The following is a 21,822-nucleotide window of genomic DNA, read 5'->3' as shown; positions in this document are numbered from 1 at the left end:
TCATGGGGGACCATACAATAAATTCATATATGTGTACATTTAGTGACTGTACACTACGCATGCCCACTCACACGCACTTATGAACACATGCAACACACACATAAAGATACATGCACACGCATGCAGGCACACACACACACACACATAAACACACACACACACAAACACACAGGCATACACACGCACGCACACATGCAAACACACAGGCACGCACGCACAGACTCACACGCACACACACACACACAGGCACGCACACAAGCACACGCATGCACACACACACACACACACCCATAAAAACACACACATGCAGGCAAGAAGGCACACAAACACACACACATAAACACATACACACACACACCATACCCCCCCCCCCCACTGACACAATTTCTGTGTTAAAATGGCTCACACATCTATTGTGTAAAATTTGACACAACATGTGTAGTCCCTGAACACACTCACCACATGTGTTAAAATTCTACACATGATGTGTCATTTTTAACACATCTCTTTTTGCAGTGTAGGAGATGGACACAAATTGACAAGTGTGATTTATTTTTGCGAAGAGAATGTGCAGGTCATATTCTGTACCGCTCTGTGGTACATCTAGTTAAAGTTCAACTGGTATACATTTTATCTGGATGGGCGTCTTGTAAAAACTTTTCCTTTTTCCTTTGTCCATTTATCAGCAATGATCAGAGAGAGCCTTTTATAGTCAACTCAATTGTGATTAATCTTAAACGTTTATCTTTATGTGTCATACTTTAAATGACCATATCAGTTGTTACTCCATACAACCCAAACCACTGCGCCTTATTTCAGGAAGAGATATTCGAGAAATTCCATCTTTCAGGAAGTGGCCTTCAATTTTTGTTGGGTCAGATAAGCCTTCAAGTCTGCACGTGTGGATCAAATATTTGCCAAGAAACACTGAAGAGTAAGGCAAGACAGGGAGCAATCTCACAGCATTGTTGTGTGTTCAGAGTTAAGTTTGTATAATACCTTTTCAAGTTATTTATAAAAATCAACTCGTGCAAACCAGCCTTTGTCCACACTATGATTTGTGAGTCTGACATGTCTTTCACTATAGGCTATTCCAAACACTTAATAGGTCAGTTATTTTGAGAGTCAACACCTACAAGTGGTGGATTTTTGCCTAAATATTTAACTTGTTTTTTAAAAAAAGTCCTGCTATTATCCTGTTACTCGGAAACATTAAAATATTTACATGTAGTATAGACTTTATTGACCCCTGATCAGAGAATCCTCCACTGAAAACTTATGTAATGTAATTGATTTCCTTGATGTTTCTTGTCAGGAACATTATTTCTACTGATAGAGGGTTTTGAGCTTATCATTATTGTTTTATGACATTTACTGCCATGCAACAGGAAGTGTCTCTTCTTGGCATATGAGGTAGGAGAGTATAAAAGAACCACTACTCAGGTCTGCTTATCACTTAACCAACTGTCTTCATACTTCACTGAAACATCATCTAAAGGTATGCTTTGTTTTCTAGACTTTAAGTTAAGCTCAAATCTCAGCTAAGGTGTTCTCCAAAAAAAGAAAGATTACTGAAACTTTTCATACTTTTAATTAATCCCCGTCTTTGTTTCTAGAGACAATCATCAAACTCCTCATGATGAAGGCTCTCGCAGTTTCTGCTTTGCTCTGTCTCGCCTTTGCATACATGACATCAGCTGCAGGTAAGGCTCAGCTTGATACCCAACTCAGACAATCCGTTAACTTTTGCAGCAGGATGCATAATATCACAGGGAGTACAGTTCATCAGTCTATTTGTTCCATGTGTTTCCAGTGGTGGCTGTTGAAGAGACACCAGAAGAAGCACAGAACTCTGTACCAGGTGAGTGGCAAACCCAGAATGTGGAATGTTAATAGATCACCAGCATGGGTGTAGTGATAAAATAAGAGGTGGGTTAACTATGAATTCTGTGATCAAGGTGGACTGCGCCATGCGGTATTGGACTTTTTAAAAAAGGCATTCAGAACATGTTTGATGATGGTGGAGGTTATTGTTCAATGTTTATAACAATACCAGTGGTATTAAATGGTTCCTAGAGTGTTGATGAGTGTACATATTGTGAATGTGGTTAATGTGTGATTTTTCAATGTTAAAAGTAATTGCTATTGGTGAATACACTTTTTTGAGAGGTGGATAAGCTCTAATAAGAAGTGGATAAACTCTATTTCTGAAATGTCAGAGGTGGATAAACTGTGTTTACTTGCATTTAGCCCCCACCACAGCCCTGATCACCACGATTCTGTGTACAGCCTGTAATCTGATATCTATTATGTTTTAAGAAAGATATATCCTTCTGCACAGCCTGGAATGACCAGTTTATTTATTTAATTTATTTATCAGGATTAAATCTGTGAATGAAGCAATCAAAAGCTTTACAACCAGTGAGAATTTAAGCATTGTTTATAAAGCAAGCAAATGCTCTAATCAGAATTTAATCATTATTTAGTCAATAAACACAACAAAAGTATTTGCACCTTGCTGAAAAGATATTCTTGTGATCCAGCACTGAAGCTCTATCACTACAACGGCGCTTTGACGCATGTTCCAGTCAGATATTGTTTACAATAATACTGCACATTTGGTAGCCTACATGACATATTCAGTTGAATCATCTACTGTATAACAGTGTGAATTAACTTAAATCAAATTGTTCTTAACCATCAGACTCAGAGATGGCTGAAGTTCCAGAAAATGACGATGCAGCTGATGCAGGTCAGTTTAGGTTTTTGTGTAAACCAAGATAAATTAAGGACCATGACAGTCTAAACTAACAAAACATATTGTTTCTGCATGGACTAACTAAACACAACTTAACTTTATCCATGTTGTTAAAATACTGTAGATGGCATCTCTTTGAAAGTTCTGGTATCTAACAAAATGCCCCAATGTCTATTATTGTCCAGCTGCACGGATGTACTGTCCACCTGGCTGGTTCAATTTTGGATCCCACTGTTACCAATATGTTAACAGTCACATGACATGGATCAATGCTGAGGTACATCTTCTTACCAAACAAACACATTTTACCAAACACAATTGTTATATCATTATCATTAGTGAACAAAATGAATATGTGTTAAGTTGACTAAGTGAATGATTGTTGTTTCCGCTGCAGAAACACTGTGTAAACCAGCAGGCGGCTCTTGCCTCAGTGCGAAACCCAGATGAATACCAATTCCTTCAGAATCTGGCTCAAATTGCTGGCAAATCAACTGCCTGGCTAGGTGGATTTTATTTCCAGGTCAGTCAGTCAATTCAGATTATTTTAGGTTATTCTCTGTATACTCTTTACATCGAAAATGTGCTTTGCTGTTTGTCAACAGAAACCAACCTGTTTTACAGCATTACAGCTGTAAAAAAAAAATACAACAAATAGTCGTAGTAGAAGTATGTGTCAGTTCCTGTAGAGAAAAATGAATTTAACTCAAACTCACTTGCCAGGGCTCATGGATGTGGATTGACAGAACAGGTTTTAACTACGAGAACTGGCTCTCCCCAGCCAGCACAGCTCACTATCAATGCATATTCATGCGCTCAACTGGTAAGACCATGGATGCATTAACCAAAGGCTCTGTTCTATCTTTGGCATTAACTCTAAAGTTGTAGGTTTGTCTAAATTTCAAATAATACAGTAATTCACTTCTTTCGTTCATTCATTCATTACAGGTGGATGGTCAAATACTAACTGTGGAACTTCCTTACCATTTTTCTGTTCTCGAAACCAAAATCCTTGTAATTAATAAACCTCAGAATGCCTCATGGATCAATAAACATGTTTCGTCCTTAATTCATGTGTCTGATGTGCTTCATACTTGTGTGATGTAAGGACATGTGCTCTCATATCATATCATATCAGCTAACGCATCCAAGGATTCCTCTTAAGCTCATAGTCAATGATACTGCATGCTCCCACTTAGTGAGTATCTTATAGACCAAGGGTCGGCAAGTAACTTAACAGCGAGTAATATTTTTCTTAGCCAATAGATTAGGCCAGAGTACAGGCTAATATTTTAATCGCCACTCCAGTGGATTGCCTATTGGTCCACACACATCTGACATGGAGAATGGATAAAAATAACTGATGATAAAGTAAATGGATGGACCCAGTGATGGTCTACTTGAATAATTAAATGCTCTTGATGAACTCTGCTTTATCTCCCCTTTCAATATTGTGAATAGTAACAATATAGGCTACAATAACTTGGCCAATGATGGACTGTTTAACATGGAGCCTGATTTATTATGACTGCTGCTAGCATAGCGTAGCAATCATATAGGAACTGTCAAAGGTTTTTTCCCCCGTCATTGTTTACACACTTTTAGCAGAATTTGACTGCCAAATAAGACATAGCACTTGGAGATAAACAACGCACATCTATGTCAAAATGAAACACTGCAATCAAAAAATCCTTTCTAAAAATGTATTTATTGCAACAAAACCATACATCATGCACCGTTTGAATTGCTCTTTCAAATAAACAGCAACACGCTGATGTGCTTTATATAAAACACTGCAGTCTTTGTGTTTCTATTTTTATTGTCATTTTCTTGGACTCAGTCTTCTGTGAAATTCAAAAGTACAATTTCTGCCGTAATGAACTGACATATTTTGCAACAAAAGTTTTTACAAAAAACAGAAATAAAAAAAAGAAAAATACAGAAATAAAAAAAAGTAGAATCACACTTATCAAAACAATACTGTAAGTGAATGTACTCTAAACAAATAAAAAATGTAGCAACAAAACAAAAGTAAAAAGAAAATATAGCTGCAAGCAGCAATGTTTGGATTGGACTGGACTAGACTTGACTGTGTTGTGTTAGGTTGGATTGGATTGGACTTGATTGGATTTGATTGGATTGGACTGGACTGGACTGGATTTGAAGGTCACTGAATTTATTGTGTGTCCTCAAGATGTACTCATAAGTTCACATACCAAGTTTGGTCTAAATAGTTTGGTGAAAGTGTAGCTAATTATAGTGCCCCTAGTGGTCAAACATCACCAAATGTATTGTGGGTCCTTAGGATGTGTTCATGAGTCAACGTACGTTTGGTGTCAATACAAGAAAGTCTTCCTAATTATAGCACCCCTAGTGGTCAAAGTACACCAAATGCATTGTGCGTCCTCAGGATAGAATCTCGACTCCATATACCAAGTTTGGTTTCGATATGTAAAGGCGTTGCTGAGATATAAGCTAATTTCCTGTATCTCTAGCGCCCCTAGAGGTCAAAGGTCACCAAATGTATTATGTGTCCTCAGAATAGGGTCCCAAGTCCATATACCAAGTTTGGTTTCGATACATAAAGGCGTTGCTGAGATATGAGCCTACTTCCTGTGATTATAGATATATCTCTATGGCTTAATAATGGCTTCTGAAATGCTTTTTTTTTGCAATGCAGCAAACGTTGTTGATATTGTGATCATTGATCCGATTTGCATTAAAGGGCCTAATGGGTGTGATTGATCTTTATGAGCTCTCTTGGAGCATGTTTTACATGACAGATGACGTTGTCAATGAACAAGTTCTGTGCCCGAGGGGTAGTCGCCAGCTGATTTTGCCAGGGCTTCAGCCCGAATGTATTTTGTACAGTTAACAAATATGAAACCATTATTCCGATCGCGCATTAAAACTTTGAGATGAGATGGACATATTTAACAAACAAGCGGACACGGGTGAACTCACTCTTCTTCATGCAGCAGATTTAACATGAACGTTACCTTCCATAACACATAATTTGGACGCTACGTGCGCGCGCGAGGTTGGGCATGTCATTGTTTGCATTTGATATTTGGTATAGGCCTACGTTACAAGGAAATCATGAAGTCATCAATAACAAGGTGGTGGTGGAGTTATCCTGTTCTCGTCGTTTAGACTAGCCTACAAGTTCAGGTTTGTTATCAGCCTCTAGCCTACAGTCTGGAGCTGGCCAAACAGTGGTGGCCTACTTTGCCTAGTAGCTACTACATAGGCTAGGTCAGTCTTTTTTTATATATATATAATCATGGGGCAACGCTTTGGGCGAACTCGATGAATCAGGCCTTAGCCTCTCACACAGCACAGCCGAACCCACTGCTCACTCAGAAGAGTAAAAAGGGACGTTGCATGCCATCACAACAGAGAATCCATCTTCTAATCGAATTAGTGAGTCTTCAATGTTCCCTTCTCCCTAAGCTAAGCATAAAACCATATAATGCATATTGCTATTTAAAAGCCACTCTGCTAGGTGGCTATATAGTTCGTTTGTAATAGCAAACAGAAAATGTCAAGATAGCTAAATGTCATTACATCCTCTAATTGTCAAAATAATATTGTCCATAATATTCAATAAATGTGGCGCAAATGAGGCTTGAGTCAGTGGATTAATTTATGAAAAGTGAGCAGCAAGTCAGGCAAAATGGGAATTATGAAAACCGTTTAGATTCTATGGGCTAAGCAACGAATGTTTTCAACTGCCCTGCATATTGATTGAAACTGTCGGGCAGTGTGATTGATCGATCTGTAATGTTGAAAACCTAAAACAAATGAAATATTCGACCTCATGTTATACAAGCAGAACTAAACTATGTTTGGGGGAAATATTAGATTCCCACTTTTACAGCCTATAGGCCTTACTGTAGGTCTATTCAAGAGATGCGCTAAAGCATAGCCAGCAGTGGTGCGTAATGGAGATTCCAAAGCGCTCTTATTTGGTCAGAACCAAGGACAGTGATCGAGGATAGGTACGTCCGTCCTTTTTACAATGCAACAAACTATTTAAAGAGCATCAAGCTATTCAAATCTCTATTATGTAAGCACAAATAATATAACAGTATATTAGTCAGTCATTTTTATTAGGTTAAACAGTGATTTGATAAAGTTTTTTTTTAAGGCCCACCCACAATTGGTCTGGCCCATCCAAAACTGGAATCCTGGCGCAGTGCCTGGATCAGATGAAATTTGTGACCTTTTAGTGACCTTTTGTGAAAACGTTTTAGTGTTTTTAATTAAATCCAATATGCCGGCCGAATCAATTACGATGACATCACAATTTGGCTTGGGTCAGCCTAAGGACCTCCAACTGTATTGCCAGACACCACTAGTACATTTTAATTTCAAACACAACAGCAGCTACAGGCCAAAACGCATTTGTCCTAATTGCAGTGTCCCCTAGAGGTCAAAGGTCACCAAAGTGTTTACACATCCTCCTGATGGGGTCATGAGTCTACGTACTGAGTTTGGTTATGATACATGAAATGTTTGCGGAGATATGAGCTCACTTCCTGTTTGGCGGCTTCGCCACAAATTTCGATTGGCTGTTAGGGGAGAACGGTTTTAGTTCCGAAGATCTTGGCTTGGTCTGAAGATCATATGTGCTAAGTTTCGTGAAAATTGGACAAACTATGTGAGGCGTGAAACTTTTTAAAGGTTTTTGACAAAATCCAAAAAATCCATCATGGTGGAAATTGACGTCATGACGTCAGTGACGTTGAACTCGGCTTTGTTCAAGGATTCTAAAGATACCTAATTTTTGACAATCGGGCCAAAAGTTCAACTTTGGCCTGTTGGTGGCGCTAGAGTGCTCGAGGTGTTGACTTGAAACTTGGTGAAATTAATGATGGGACTGTGTCTAATTAGTGTGCCAAATTTCACAACTTTTTACCAGACAGTTCTATGGGCTGTCATAGACTCCCATTGCGGTAGAAAGAAGCATAATAAGAAAAGCTAGAAACACAATGGGTGCCTTCGCTGCTTGGCCCCCAAATAAACAATTACTGGAGGAATTTCTATTGAAAAAAAAACATGTGGGTGTGTGTGTAGGGGGGATGTTCCTGCTTTCTGTTCAGATTTGGTCACAAGTCCTCGTCGACATTGCAGGTGATGTTCTCTCGGGTTCTCTCTAAGCAACGGGGACAATATCACCTTGTGTGCCATATGCACCCTTGAACTGACACAATTGCTTACAAAAGAGGCATGCAGGTATGTGGTTGGTGATCATATACTTTTCATTGGCCCACTGAAAATAATCCTTCGATAGGTTTTAGAAATGGGGAGTAAATGGGCAAATACAGAACTGTACATGGGTACTCAATGGAAAAGTACACACTTGAACAGGTACACAGGTACACTTGCCTGAAGTCTATTTGTAGTGCTAAGCCTCAGACTGATTGGTGTTCAGTTTTCTCTGTAAGTTTTCTGTTTTCTCTGTAAGTGTGTGTGGGTTTTACCAATTAACACATGTATTTGCATTTTGAATAGAAGTGTTTTCTCAATGATAACAGGAGATTTTACTTTTGAACAAAGTAAAATCTTTGTAAGAAATCTAGGCATGGGACAAGAACGATTGAGTGGATTGGCTATACTCTCCATAAAGAACAGCAGAGCCAGGGAGTTGGTTTCAACGATATATCATCAATGACAACAGAAGGCCCGTATAGTGAACTTGGGTGGGTTACAGGCTGCTTTTTTATGGAGTAGGCATATGTGAGGTGCACTTTCTGTGACGTTTTTGTGGAAGGCTATCTTACCGCTGCGCCACACTGTTAGGCTAAATTAAGCAATTGTGTGGTTATTGTGTAGGCGCCACGCATATGAGTTGCTGTGTTTTCCTTAATGGCTATTTAATTGTTCTGTGGCTATACGTTATCTGCGGTTTGGTTTCGGAAGTTGGGAGAATTCAGTTTAACAGGTGGTAGCGATGATTAGTCAGGTAGCCACTGTCCATGGCTCTTTCTGATAATTTTGGTGAATCTCCATGACTCCATCACACACATGCAATTTTGTGTGCGTGTGTTTGTGTCGCGGGAGGTGGGGTTGGTGTTCGAGGGGGGGCCAAATGAAAATGCTTGCACCGGGGCCCAGCATAGCTACGCTACGCCACTGATGTTCATTGTGTATTATCAGAGGTGTCAAAAGTGCACACTTCCCATACTCAAAGTAGAAGTTTCTTGTGAGATGAAGAGAAATAATGTTCAGTCCTTTGGGACCATCACAATTTATTCCTTATACAAAAGCAGGTGAGCTCTGCTTCAATAATATCGAAGCATTTAAGATGTGTGTGTGTGTGTGTCAATCAGCAGCTCCCCCTCGCTCCAAGGTCCACGCAACCCTGCCTTCAATAGCATACATGGGGAATGACAGGCAGACATCCAATATTGCTACAATAAAGCACAGTTATGTATATTTACAGATTTAGATATTTATACACCAACATATTGATATACCAGGACAAACCTAATCAAACTATTGATTGACAGTTGTTATGTACATATTTACAGGTTTAGATATTTATAAATACAGGTTTGCTTTCCTACATCACTGATAACTGAATAAACAAATGTGGCAGAGATTCGCAGCTATTTGAAGCGTGAATACTGCAATGATTGCAAAATGATCTGTGATCTTGACAGTGTCACCTGTGGAGCCATGATGTGTCTTTGGTTGAAACTCATGTCCACTGCTTGATAAACTGCCTACTCAAAAACAAAAAGGGCAAATAAGAAAAAAGACAATCGTTAAGTGGTTGTGTTGTGTAAATGGAATGACACACACAGAAGATATGTCTGCTATTTAATCTAGCAGGATCTATCAATTTCTCTTAAAAACAGCTCCAAAAAGCATGGAATAGGGTATAGCAGACAAGCAAGTACTAGAGCTGCTTGTCGTCAATAATCTGTTATCATGGTTTTAAACTCAGTAATAGTGAGCCAGGAGTTTGCAATGAGCCAATGTGATTGGCTCCAGCATATGTGGCTAGGAAACAGGAGGAAAAGTCTGCTCCCTACCAGCCCAAGCTGCAGGGAGAAATCAAATCACTGGCAGATCAGACTGGGTGTAGCCTACCCAGTCTAACAGTAGATGGTGTCTACTGATGATGTACTGATACTGATAACATCATTAACCTTGTTTCACGAGAAACAGACTGATGTCACATAGTGCAAAATACTGTGCAATGAGTGGGAATGATTACACTCACCTGTTCCTTGTTCACATTGTTGTTATGATCCAGGGCAGCAAGCATAGAGGCATGAACCATCACATCATATCCAAAATGCGTTCTCTTTGGGAGGTATTTCAGATACATGGAGTGATACACCTTAAACAAAATATAATTTCAAATGAGAACAATTACAATTGAATTACATCCAACAATGGAAATCATGCTTATATTTAATGTCTATACTTGATCATACCTCTAGTGTTGTGTGGATGCACTCCGTTAAGTGATCCAAGTCTTTTAAAAGCTGCTTGTCTGTCACACTCTTCACAAGACTGTTGTGTGCAACAGATCCTGGCTTCAGCCACAGCTTTCCTTTTTGGACTGCCTCATCAAGAGGCTCGTGTGGACATGTGTGGTAGTACCTGTTCCCAGGCCACTCATGACGGTTGGTAAAATGGTATACTACGGAGACCCACTTCTCTCTCAATAGTTCAGCATTACCCTCACATGTTTGTGCACACCACCACAAATGATTTATCTACCAGGCCTTCACGTTCCTTTGTCTTTGCTACCTTCGCTAATTTTTTTGATAGGTCTTTGTCCACATGCCATGGGTCAAATTGATGATGTTTTTCAGGATTGTTTACCCTCATTTGTTTCACAATTTGAGAGTGGTGGTCAGTGGAGATGGTGCTCAACTTAGCTCCATTGTCTTATATTGTTTGTACTTGCAAACTTGCAACTTACAACTTTCCACCAAAAAGTCCACCATCTTTTCACTCAGTGCATCCATAAAGGTATAGTATTTAGCTGAGTGACCAGGAGAGTCACACTGGCCATCTCCACAGAGCACAACTTCTTGCTGGTTTGTCAGAGGAGAAGTTCGGTGTGATGTTGACCTAAAGTGTGTTGAAACATGATACCGAGTGTGAACTTTTGTCTCATAGCTCATCTCAGCTCGTCAGATTCCAAAAATAATTCAGTGGAAATGCATGGATTCTAGTTGCTGCTACTTGAAGCAACTGGAATCCATGCATTTCCACAGAATTATTTTTGGAATCTGATCCCTTATCATACCTGTTCATTCGTACTCATCGCTCGACTTATCGTGACTAAATTCAAGATGGCGGCAAACGGTAAACTTCCTGAAGGTACTGTATGTATAAATCGTCTTGTAAATAAACTACCAGTGCTTTTTCAAAGTTCTCAATGTCTCGTTTTAAATGTCAGGGCCCTTGGAAGTCTACCAATGAAGTGTGGAGCTACTTTGAGCCTCGTAAATGGTGTAAAACAGTTATTTAGTTGCATGGCCTAGAAATCTAGACGCACCCTAGCGGCAGCAAATTACAGCCAGGGCTAGTCTAGCAACTCTCCGTTGACTTGTGAGCTGTAAAAATTAAACTTCTATCAGGCCAATCAAATTGTGTATTAGGGGTTTGCACGGCGTGCAGATTTGGATGTTGCCATATTGGAGATACTCTCCTCATTAGAAAGCATTAGGCACTGAAGTAAATCCCTAACATCGTCAAGGAAAATGGTTAGTTATTGCCGTGTTTTAGGTTGTACCAATAGGTCAGACTGAGAAAAACATCTGGTGTAGGTATCGACTTCCAAAAGTTATTAAAAAACAAGGGAGAAAGGAGAATAATGTCAGAAGTTATCAGAGGAAGGGGGGCGCTTGTGGTTGAACTTGGTACTTCGTCTCCCTCACCCAACTCAAATGGATCTGCGCTGCCAATAAAATGTAATTTCTCGAAACATCGCACATTTTCTTGTGGTCTAAGTCCTGCCCTATATGCCTTTGTATCTTAGACGCATTTTGATGAGCTTTTCTGTTGTTTAGACACGGCTACAATCACGTAAGACAGTGTTTCTCAAACTTTTTCAGACCAAGGACCACTTAACCAATAAATAGAAACTTCACGGACCACCTAGCTAAAAAATAAAAAACAGTAGACCTACTTCAACAGTATATTACACAATAGACATACTCACTGAACAACCTTGCTTATTATCTTGGCACCTTGCTTATTGTGTCAGAGGACTCATATGATTTAAACTGGTAGCTTTACACAGTGTTGCAGAACTGTTTGGATTTACATACAAGTTGGTTCAATATTGCAAACAACTCATCTATATTATATTTTACCACGTCTGCCCGCGGACCACTTGGTATAGCTTGCGGACCACCAGTGGTCCCCGGACCACACTTTGAGAAACACTGACGTAAGATATCCAAAGTGCATAATACTCCATTATAGATATCCAAAGTGCATAATACTCCATTATTTTTCTTCATCATGAAAGCGTTTCAGGTATTTTTAACCAAGCGCCTTACTTAGGAGGAGTATTGGCATCATATCTAGACTAATTTGTCAAACTAGCCAGAGATCCTTTTAAGAAACATAACAACAACCCTTTTGAACAATGCACCGGGCCTCTGATCACAAAATAACGCCGTTAAATTTGTGAATGTGGACTGGACACACCTTAAAACTTCGCAGATCGCTAAAATAGAGCCCTTAGTCTTTTTCTGTCTAAACTTATAACTACAACTCCTTACAATATTATACACATTATTTTCTGTGACACCAGCAGAGGGCACAAGGGGCCAAGCCATCTTTGATGAATTGTATTTTGTTGTTTTATAGAATGATCACACTTTGTCCCTTTCCTATAATTCAAATCAGTTGAATAATAATCTGTGCCCGACAAATTGTGTTGTCCCATACATTTAGAGAGTCACTCTTGTGGCCTTAGTTAATTCTCCCATGTTGAAATATGATATATGCTAGTGATATTCTTGGTGGCCTACTTACAATGTAGGAGACACTCAGATTATTTACATATTCATCAGACTGTAAGCCAATTAGTCATTCATTCATTCATTCATTCATTCATTCATTCATCCATTCATTCAACCTTTCACAATCACAACAAAACAAGAACAAAAGAAGCCAATAGCTGTAGTGAAATGTGCAAATAAACCAAAATGAAATAAGCAATAAGACATCACATTTTATAGGGGGAAGGGGAAAGTTAATAGTTCATGTTTACAGTGTGTTGAAGATTATTCCTACCCTGGAAATCCAGAGTTCTCACGAGAGCACAATGGAATTGTCTCTGCGAGACACTCTGGCAATGAGCAATGATGCACGTTACATTTACCCCAACATTCTGGGGAACCAGCTAAACTGATGAAGACAGCGCTGCAACGTTGGAGGACAGTACACATTGGTTGTAGTGTTATCCGATTGTGTCGAGGTCCGAAATCATTCAGAGTAAACATGGTCTAGTGTTATCCAATTGCGTGCAGGGAGATTTTTAAATGCATGCTTGTTGCCGCCCCTCGAGTTGGGCCATTACATTGTTCGTGGCCAGACCCTTAATCTTTCTAGGTTATCAGGGTCTGGATTTTCCAGGCTAGATTATTCCAGGAAGTAGGGTATTATAATAAAAGCCTGACATTCCCAACAATAGTTGTGTAGATAAAGACCAATGTTTATTTATCCTTTCTGCTAAAGATGACCAACCCACTTGATCATAAAGGACACAATGGTGAGTACTAACCATCACCAGTAATAAATCTAAAGGCAGAATGATAGATTGTGTCCAGGACCTTGAGTGAAGAAGCAGCAGCATTTTTAAAAATTAGATCTCCTTAGTAACACTGACATAAAAACTGCTTCAACAATGTATTTCCTACAACAAACAGGGATGCAGGTTTTGTTTCCGTAAAAGAAAAAAAATGTCACAGTTTGTTTACAATGTTAACTATATGGTGATTAAATGTAACTTTATCATTCAGCCAGATGGCAAAATATTTATATTCAGAGATTATCAATTTATTGTGGTTATTTGCACATTATTAACTTCAATGGTCCTATCTCTAGTAAATAGAGTGAATGTAGTTTTCTTAGCATTCAGCACTAATTGAAGATTAAAAAGACATTAATTAGACCTTGAAGAACATAAAATGAAAGTGTATTCATTTGTCTACTGGTAACTTTATTTCATGAATAGGCTTACTGTTTGTCTGAGATTGGTTTACACCTGCTGCCACACCCCACAACATCAATAGCATTTCATAAATGCCCTTTCATACATCTGAGAGAAGAGAAGAGGGATGTCCCATTTGTTTCATTTTAAGAAACGCACATCATCTACATCACATGGTTATGGCGGCGAAAGAGTACAGGTAAGGACTTAATTCACTCCAGACATTCTGGCACTGCTCTGATACAAATGTATAGGCTACCCTAACTATATAGTGCTATCCATCATATTCCAAAGTACAGCCTAATAGTAATGTTACTTGTAGCCTATATAGCTTAACCTATATAAGCATACAAAACATAATTATAACAACAGGCTAGCTGTTCTATTTCTGATTAAATAAGATGAGCCATGAATATTGTGAATATTGTGTTTTTAATCTCAGTGGAAGGCATTTTGAGTGAATAAATGTGAATAAATAGTTTTTTTTATTTTAGTTTTTTTTTTAAGTTTTTTATTTTTTAATCTAAATGAATGATATACAGCTTGAGTGTGCATAAGAGATCCTTCAATTAATCTAATTCTCCTTTAACTTCTTACATCAGTCAAATTATCATGCAGTCACCCCTTTTCTGACATATTTAGTCATTGATGTGCATATTTTTATTTGGATAAATTTATATTTAATGTCTAAGCTGCCGGGCACAACGGTATAAAATGTTATGTGTATGATTTCAGGTTTATGCTCTCAAATCCTAATGGGACAACAGCTATGCAGAGTGCAAGAGCTTTTATGTCAATTTGTATGTACATATCAGTATCACTACATATATCAGATATGCAATGATCCTGGACTCTTATATTCAAATAAATCACAATATAACTTTAATGTATTTGCAAACAATTATTTATTTTCCTTTTACAGTATTAATAATCAAACAGTGCACTATACTCACAGCAGAAACGTAAGTAAAATAAACAACATTTGAATATCATTAATGGAGAAAATATGGAATGTTTTTATTAATTTGTCCTATATTTGTAAAAGGGGATCAGTTCCTGAGGCTACATCAATCTCTTCATCACAATTTTCACCATCAACAAAAGATCATTCCAAAAGCCTGCCTACAACTGTTGAACTTAGAGATCCTACTATTGCAAGTACATGCCCTAAGATATATCGCATTCCAACAGATACATCCAGTAGCTTACAAAACTACACAACCACAGTGAGCCCATCAAAATCTTCATCCTTGGCAACTGCAGTTGAAACTGCTACAAAAGCATCTTTGATAACACTCAAAGGTCTACATAACACAACCTATACTGGTGTTACAACATTATCCCCAAAAACAAGCCCCAAAACTACACCTATGATTTCATCTACTCCTCCCAGTACTTCAGTCTCAATAACAAAAACAGGTATTGAAATTACGTCAGAACCAAAAACTGCCGTTTCAATAGTCACTCCCACCTCAAAGGCAGCTTCATTGATTACTAACTCAATGATTAGTTACTCTGAAACTGCATGGGAAGCTTCATCACGAACAGCGACAGACATTCCACTTACCACCACATCATCAACATTTGCAGTATCTGCTTCAGACGATGATTGTGAAAGTGACATTTCAACTTCAGAAATCAAATCCACAAATCCACCATCAATGGCAGCAATCCGCTCAACTGTCCTACCTACCACCGATAGGCCAACAAATCCATCATCAACTGCAGCAATGCCCTCAACTATCCTGCCTACCACTGATAGGCCTACAAATCCATCATCAACTACAGCAATCCACTCAACTATCCTACCTGCCAAAAGGCCTACAAATCCATCATCAGCTACAGCAATCCCCCTCAACTATGCCCAGATATACCTATAAATCCATGGGCCTACTAATCCGGCTCCATCACCTGCCAGCAATTCCATCATCTAACAATCCTATCCCTGCTACAAATAGGCCAACAAATCCATCATCATCTGCAGCAATGGTTCCACTATCCTACCTGCCACAGATATGCCTATAAATCCATCATCAACTACAGCAATTCCCTCAACAATCCTACCTGCTACCAAATAGGCCAACAAATCCATCATCAACTACAGCAATCGTTCAACTCTCCTACCTGCCACAGATATGGCTATAAATCCATCCTCAACTGCAGCAATCCGGCTCAACTATCCTACCTACCAAAAGGCCTACAAAATCCATCATCAGCTGCAATAATTGGCCGGCTCAACAATCCTACCTGCTACAAATAGGCCAACAAATCCATCATCAACTACAGCAATCAGTTCCACTCTCCTACTTGCCAAAGATATGCCTATAAATCCATCATCAACTACAGCAATCCGCTCAACTATCCTACCTGCCAAAAGACTTACAAATCCATCATCAACTACATCAATCCCCTCAACTGTCCTACCTACCACCGATAGGCCAACAAATCCATCATCAACTGCAGGAATCCCCTCAACTGTCCTACCTACCACCGATAGGCCAACAAATCCATCATCAACTGCAGCAATCCCCTCAACTGTCCTACCTACCACCGATAGGCCAACAAATCCATCATCAACGGCAGCAATGCCGTCAACTATCCTACCTACCACCGATAGGCCTACAAATCCATCATCATCCTACAAAAAGGCAATCCATCTCAGCTATCCTATCCCTGCCACCCGATAGGCCCTACAAATCCATCATCTACTGCAGCAATTCCCTCAACTGTCCTACCTGCCACAAATGAACCAAACAAATCCATCATCAACTACATCAATCCGGCTCAACTATCATACCTGCCAAAGCCACCCCAAATCCATCATCAACTACAGCAATCCGGCTCCCACTATCTGCCTGCCAAAGGTCTACTAATCCATCATCAACTGCGGCAATCCCTCAACAATCCTACAAGCTACAAATAGGCCAACAAATCCATCATCAACTACAGCAATCCGTTCCACTCTCCTACCTACCACAGATATGCCTATAAATCCATCCTCAACTGCAGCAATCCGCTCAACTATCCTACCTACCACCGGTAGGCCTACAAATCCATCATCAACTACAGCAATCCGCTCAACTATCCTACCTGCCATAAGGCCTACAAATCCATCATCAACTACAGCACTCCCCTCAACTATCCTACCTACCACCGATAGGCCTACAAATCCATCATCAACTGCAGCAATTCGCTCAACAATCCTACCTGCTACAAATAGGCCAACAAATCCATCATCAACTACAGCAATCAGTTCCACTCTCCTACTTGCCACAGATATGCCTATAAATCCATCATCAACTACAGCAATCCGTTCAACTATCCTACCTGCCAAAAGACTTACAAATCCATCATCAACTACATCAATCCCCTCAACTGTCCTACCTACCACCGATAGGCCAACAAATCCATCATCAACTGCAGGAATCCCCTCAACTGTCCTACTTACCACCGATAGGCCTACAAATCCATCATCAACTGCAGCAATTCCCTCAACTATCCTACCTGCCACAAATAGGCAAACAAATCCATCATCAACTACATCAATCCGCTCAACTATCCTACCTACCAAAAAACCTACAAATCCATCATCAACTACATCAATCCGCTCAACTATCCTACCTACCAAAAAGCCTACAAATCCATCATCAACTACAGCAATCCGCTCAACTATCCTACCTGCCACAAATAGGCCAACAAATCCATCATCAACTACAGCAATCCGCTCAACTATCCTACCTGCCACAAATGGACAAAACAAATCCATCATCAACTACGGCAATCCGTTCCAACTCTCATACCTGCCAAAAGGCCTACAAATCCATTATCAACTACAGCAATCCGTTCCACTATCCTACCTGCCAAAGGTCTGCCTAATCCATCATCAACTGCAGCAATCCGGCTCAATCCTATTCTACCTGCAAAAGGCCAACAAATCCATCATCAACTACAGCAATCCGTTCCACTCTCCTACCTGCCACAGATATGCCAATAAATCCATCCTCAACTGCAGCAATCCGCTCAACTATCCTACCTACCACCGGTAGGCCTACAAATCCATCATCAACTACAGCAATCCGCTCAACTATCCTACCTGCCACAGATAGGCCTACAAATCCATCATCAACTACAGCACTCCGTTCAACTATCAGATATGGCCTAAACCATCCTCAACTAGGCAATACAAATCCATCATCAACTGCAGCAATTCGCTCAACAATCCTACCTGCTACAAATAGACCAACAAATCCATCATCAACTACAGCAATCAGTTCCACTCTCCTACTTGCCACAGATATGCCTATAAATCCATCATCAACTACAGCAATCCGCTCAACTATCCTACCTGCCAAAAGACTTACAAATCCATCATCAACTACATCAATCCCCTCAACTGTCCTACCTACCACCGATAGGCCAACAAATCCATCATCAACTGCAGGAATCCCCTCAACTGTCCTACCTACCACCGATAGGCCTACAAATCCATCATCAACTGCAGCAATTCCCTCAACTATCCTACCTGCCACAAATAGGCAAACAAATCCATCATCAACTACATCAATCCGCTCAACTATCCTACCTACCAAAAAGCCTACAAATCCATCATCAACTACAGCAATCCGTTCCACTCTCTTACCTGCCACAGATATGCCTACAAATCCATCATCAACTACAGCAATCCGTTCCACTCTCCTACCTGCCACAGATATACCTATAAATCCATCATCAACTACAGCAATCCGCTCAACTATTCTACCTGCCAAAAGACTTACAAATCCATCATCAACTACATCAATCCGCTCAACTATCCTACCTGGCACCGATAGGCCAACAAATCCATCCTCATCTGCAGCAATCCCCTCAACTATCCTACCTACCACCGATAGGCCTACAAATCCATCATCAACTGCAGCAATTCCCTCAACAATCCTACCTGCTACAAATAGGCCTACAAATCCATCATCAACTACAGCAATCCGTTCCACTCTCCTACCTGCCACAGATATGCCTACAAATCCATCATCAACTACAGCAATCCGTTCCACTCTCCTACCTGCCACAGATATACCTATAAATCCATCATCAACTACATCAATCCGCTCAACTATCCTACCTGGCACCGATAGGCCAACAAATCCTTCCTCATCTGCAGCAATCCCCTCAACTATCCTACCTACCACCGATAGGCCTACAAATCCATCATCAACTGCAGCAATTCCCTCAACAATCCTACCTGCTACAAATAGGCCAACAAATCCATCATCAACTACAGCAATCCGTTCCACTCTCCTACCTGCCACAGATATGGCTATAAATCCATCCTCAACTGCAGCAATCCGCTCAACTATCTTACCTACCACCGGTAGGCCTACAAATCCATCATCAACTGCAGCAATTCGCTCAACAATCCTTCCTGCTACAAATAGGCCAATAAATCCATCATCAACTACAGCAATCAGTTCCACTCTCCTACTTGCCACAGATATGCCTATAAATCCATCATCAACTACAGCAATCCGCTCAACTATCCTACCTGCCACCAATAGGCCTACAAATCCATCCTCTACTGCAGCAATTCCCTCAACTATCCTACCTGCCACAAATAGACAAACAAATCCATCATCAACTACATCAATCCGCTCAACTATCATACCTGCCAAAACCCTACAAATCCATTATCAACTACAGCAATCCGCTCCACTATCCTACCTGCCAAAAGGTCTACTAATCCATCATCAACTGCAGCAATTCGCTCAACAATCCTACAAGCTACAAATAGGCCAACAAATCCATCATCAACTACAGCAATCCGTTCCACTCTCCTACCTGCCACAGATATGGCTATAAATCCATCCTCAACTGCAGCAATCCGCTCAACTATCCTACCTACCACCGGTAGGCCTACAAATCCATCATCAACTGCAGCAATTCGCTCAACAATCCTACCTGCTACAAATAGGCCAACAAATCCATCATCAACTACAGCAATCAGTTCCACTCTCCTACTTGCCACAGATATGCCTATAAATCCATCATCAACTACAGCAATCCGCTCAACTATCCTACCTGCCAAAAGACTTACAAATCCATCATCAACTACATCAATCCCCTCAACTGTCCTACCTACCACCGATAGGCCAACAAATCCATCATCAACTGCAGGAATCCCCTCAACTGTCCTACCTACCACCGATAGGCCAACAAATCCATCATCAACTGCAGCAATCCCCTCAACTATCCTACCTACCACCGATAGGCCTACAAATCCATCATCAACTGCAGCAATTCCCTCAACTATCCTACCTGCCACAAATAGGCAAACAAATCCATCATCAACTTCATCAATTCGCTCAACTATCCTACCTGCCAAAAAGCCTACAAATCCATCATCAACTGCAGCAATCCGCTCCACTATCCTACCTGCCAAAAGGTCTACTAATCCATCATCAACTGCAGCAATCCGCTCAACTATCCTACCTGCCACAAATAGGCCAACAAATCCATCATCAACTACAGCAATCCGCTCAACTATCCTACCTGCCACCGATAGGCCTACAAATCCATCATCAACTACAGCAATCCGTTCCACTCTCCTACCTGCCACAGAAATGCCTATAAATCCATCATCAACTACAGCAATCCGCTCAACTATCCTACCTGCCAAAAGACTTACAAATCCATCATCAACTACATCAATCCGCTCAACTATCCTACCTGGCACCGATAGGCCAACAAATCCATCCTCAACTGCAGCAATCCCCTCAACTATCCTACCTACCACCGATAGGCCTACAAATCCATCATCAACTGCAGCAATTCGCTCAACAATCCTACCTGCTACAAATAGGCCAACAAATCCATCATCTACAACAATCAGTTCCACTCTCCTACTTGCCACAGATATGCCTATAAATCCATCATCAACTACAGCAATCCGCTCAACTATCCTACCTGGCACCGATAGGCCAACAAATCCATCATCAACTGCAGCAATTCGCTCAACAATCCTACCTGCTACAAATAGGCCAATAAATCCATCATCAACTACAGCAATCAGTTCCACTCTCCTACTTGCCACAGAAATGCCTATAAATCCATCATCAACTACATCAATCCCCTCTACTGTTCTACCTACCACCGATAGGCCAACAAATCCATCATCAACTGCAGCAATCCCCTCAACTGTCCTACCTACCACCGATAGGCCAACAAATCCATCATCAACTACAGCAATCCGCTCAACTATCCTACCTGCCAAAAGGTCTACAAATCCATTATCAACTACAGCAATCCGCTCAACTATCCTACCTGCCACCTATAGGCCTACAAATCCATCATCAACTACAGCAATCTGTTCCAGTCTCCTACCTGCCACAGATATGCCTATAAATCCATCATCAACTACAACGATCTGCTCAACTATCCTACCTGCCAAAAGGCCTACAAATCCATCATCAACTACAGAAATTCGTTCCACTATCCTATCTGCCACAGATAAGCCAACAAATCCATCATCAACTACAGCAATCCACTCCACTATCATATCTGCCTCAGATAGGCCTATTCATAATTCTACTGCTGCAGCTTCAATGACAACAATAAATCCTACAAGTACAACAGTAGCCACAACAGCTTTACAACCTGCCTCCACAACCGTTCTACCAACTATTGCAGTTATATTTACAACTACATCCTCTTCAAGAACAAGAAGTACAGCTCACAACACCAAAAGTCTTGAAATAATCAAAACCTCAACCTCAACAGAAGATGCAACTAAAACAGATAAGTCTACAACTTCAAAGGAAAGCTCACCAACTCTCAACCTATCTCCAATACCTAAAAATAGCACTACAATGACACCTTT

At 40.3% G+C, this 21,822-nt stretch overlaps 1 protein-coding gene across 1 annotated transcript; it reads left to right on the top strand.

The window, feature by feature from the left end:
- Nucleotides 1-1,431: 1,431 nt before the first annotated feature.
- Nucleotides 1,432-3,827, top strand: LOC125304606 (ladderlectin-like). The gene is made up of 8 exons (XM_048259015.1): nucleotides 1,432-1,498; nucleotides 1,617-1,703; nucleotides 1,814-1,861; nucleotides 2,705-2,752; nucleotides 2,944-3,035; nucleotides 3,156-3,281; nucleotides 3,482-3,581; nucleotides 3,707-3,827. The coding sequence occupies exons 2-8, from the start codon at nucleotides 1,637-1,639 to the stop codon at nucleotides 3,778-3,780; spliced, it is 555 nt and encodes a 184-aa protein (XP_048114972.1). The 5' UTR covers nucleotides 1,432-1,498; nucleotides 1,617-1,636; the 3' UTR covers nucleotides 3,781-3,827.
- The last annotated feature ends 17,995 nt before the right edge of the window (nucleotides 3,828-21,822 follow it).

Source organism: Alosa alosa, chromosome 1 (genome assembly GCF_017589495.1).
Source record: "Alosa alosa isolate M-15738 ecotype Scorff River chromosome 1, AALO_Geno_1.1, whole genome shotgun sequence".
NCBI lineage: Eukaryota > Metazoa > Chordata > Actinopteri > Clupeiformes > Clupeidae > Alosa > Alosa alosa.
Note: the sequence above shows the minus strand (reverse complement) of the source record. Positions and strands in the feature narration are given on the sequence as shown.

Bases quoted from the DNA above. Each gene is read 5' to 3' on its own strand.
- LOC125304606 (XM_048259015.1), top strand. From the start codon at position 1,637: ATGATGAAGGCTCTCGCAGTTTCTGCTTTGCTCTGTCTCGCCTTTGCA. The intron at 3,036-3,155 runs GTACATCTTCTT...TTTCCGCTGCAG, and splicing joins TGACATGGATCAATGCTGAG to AAACACTGTGTAAACCAGCA. The intron at 3,282-3,481 runs GTCAGTCAGTCA...CTCACTTGCCAG, and splicing joins TAGGTGGATTTTATTTCCAG to GGCTCATGGATGTGGATTGA.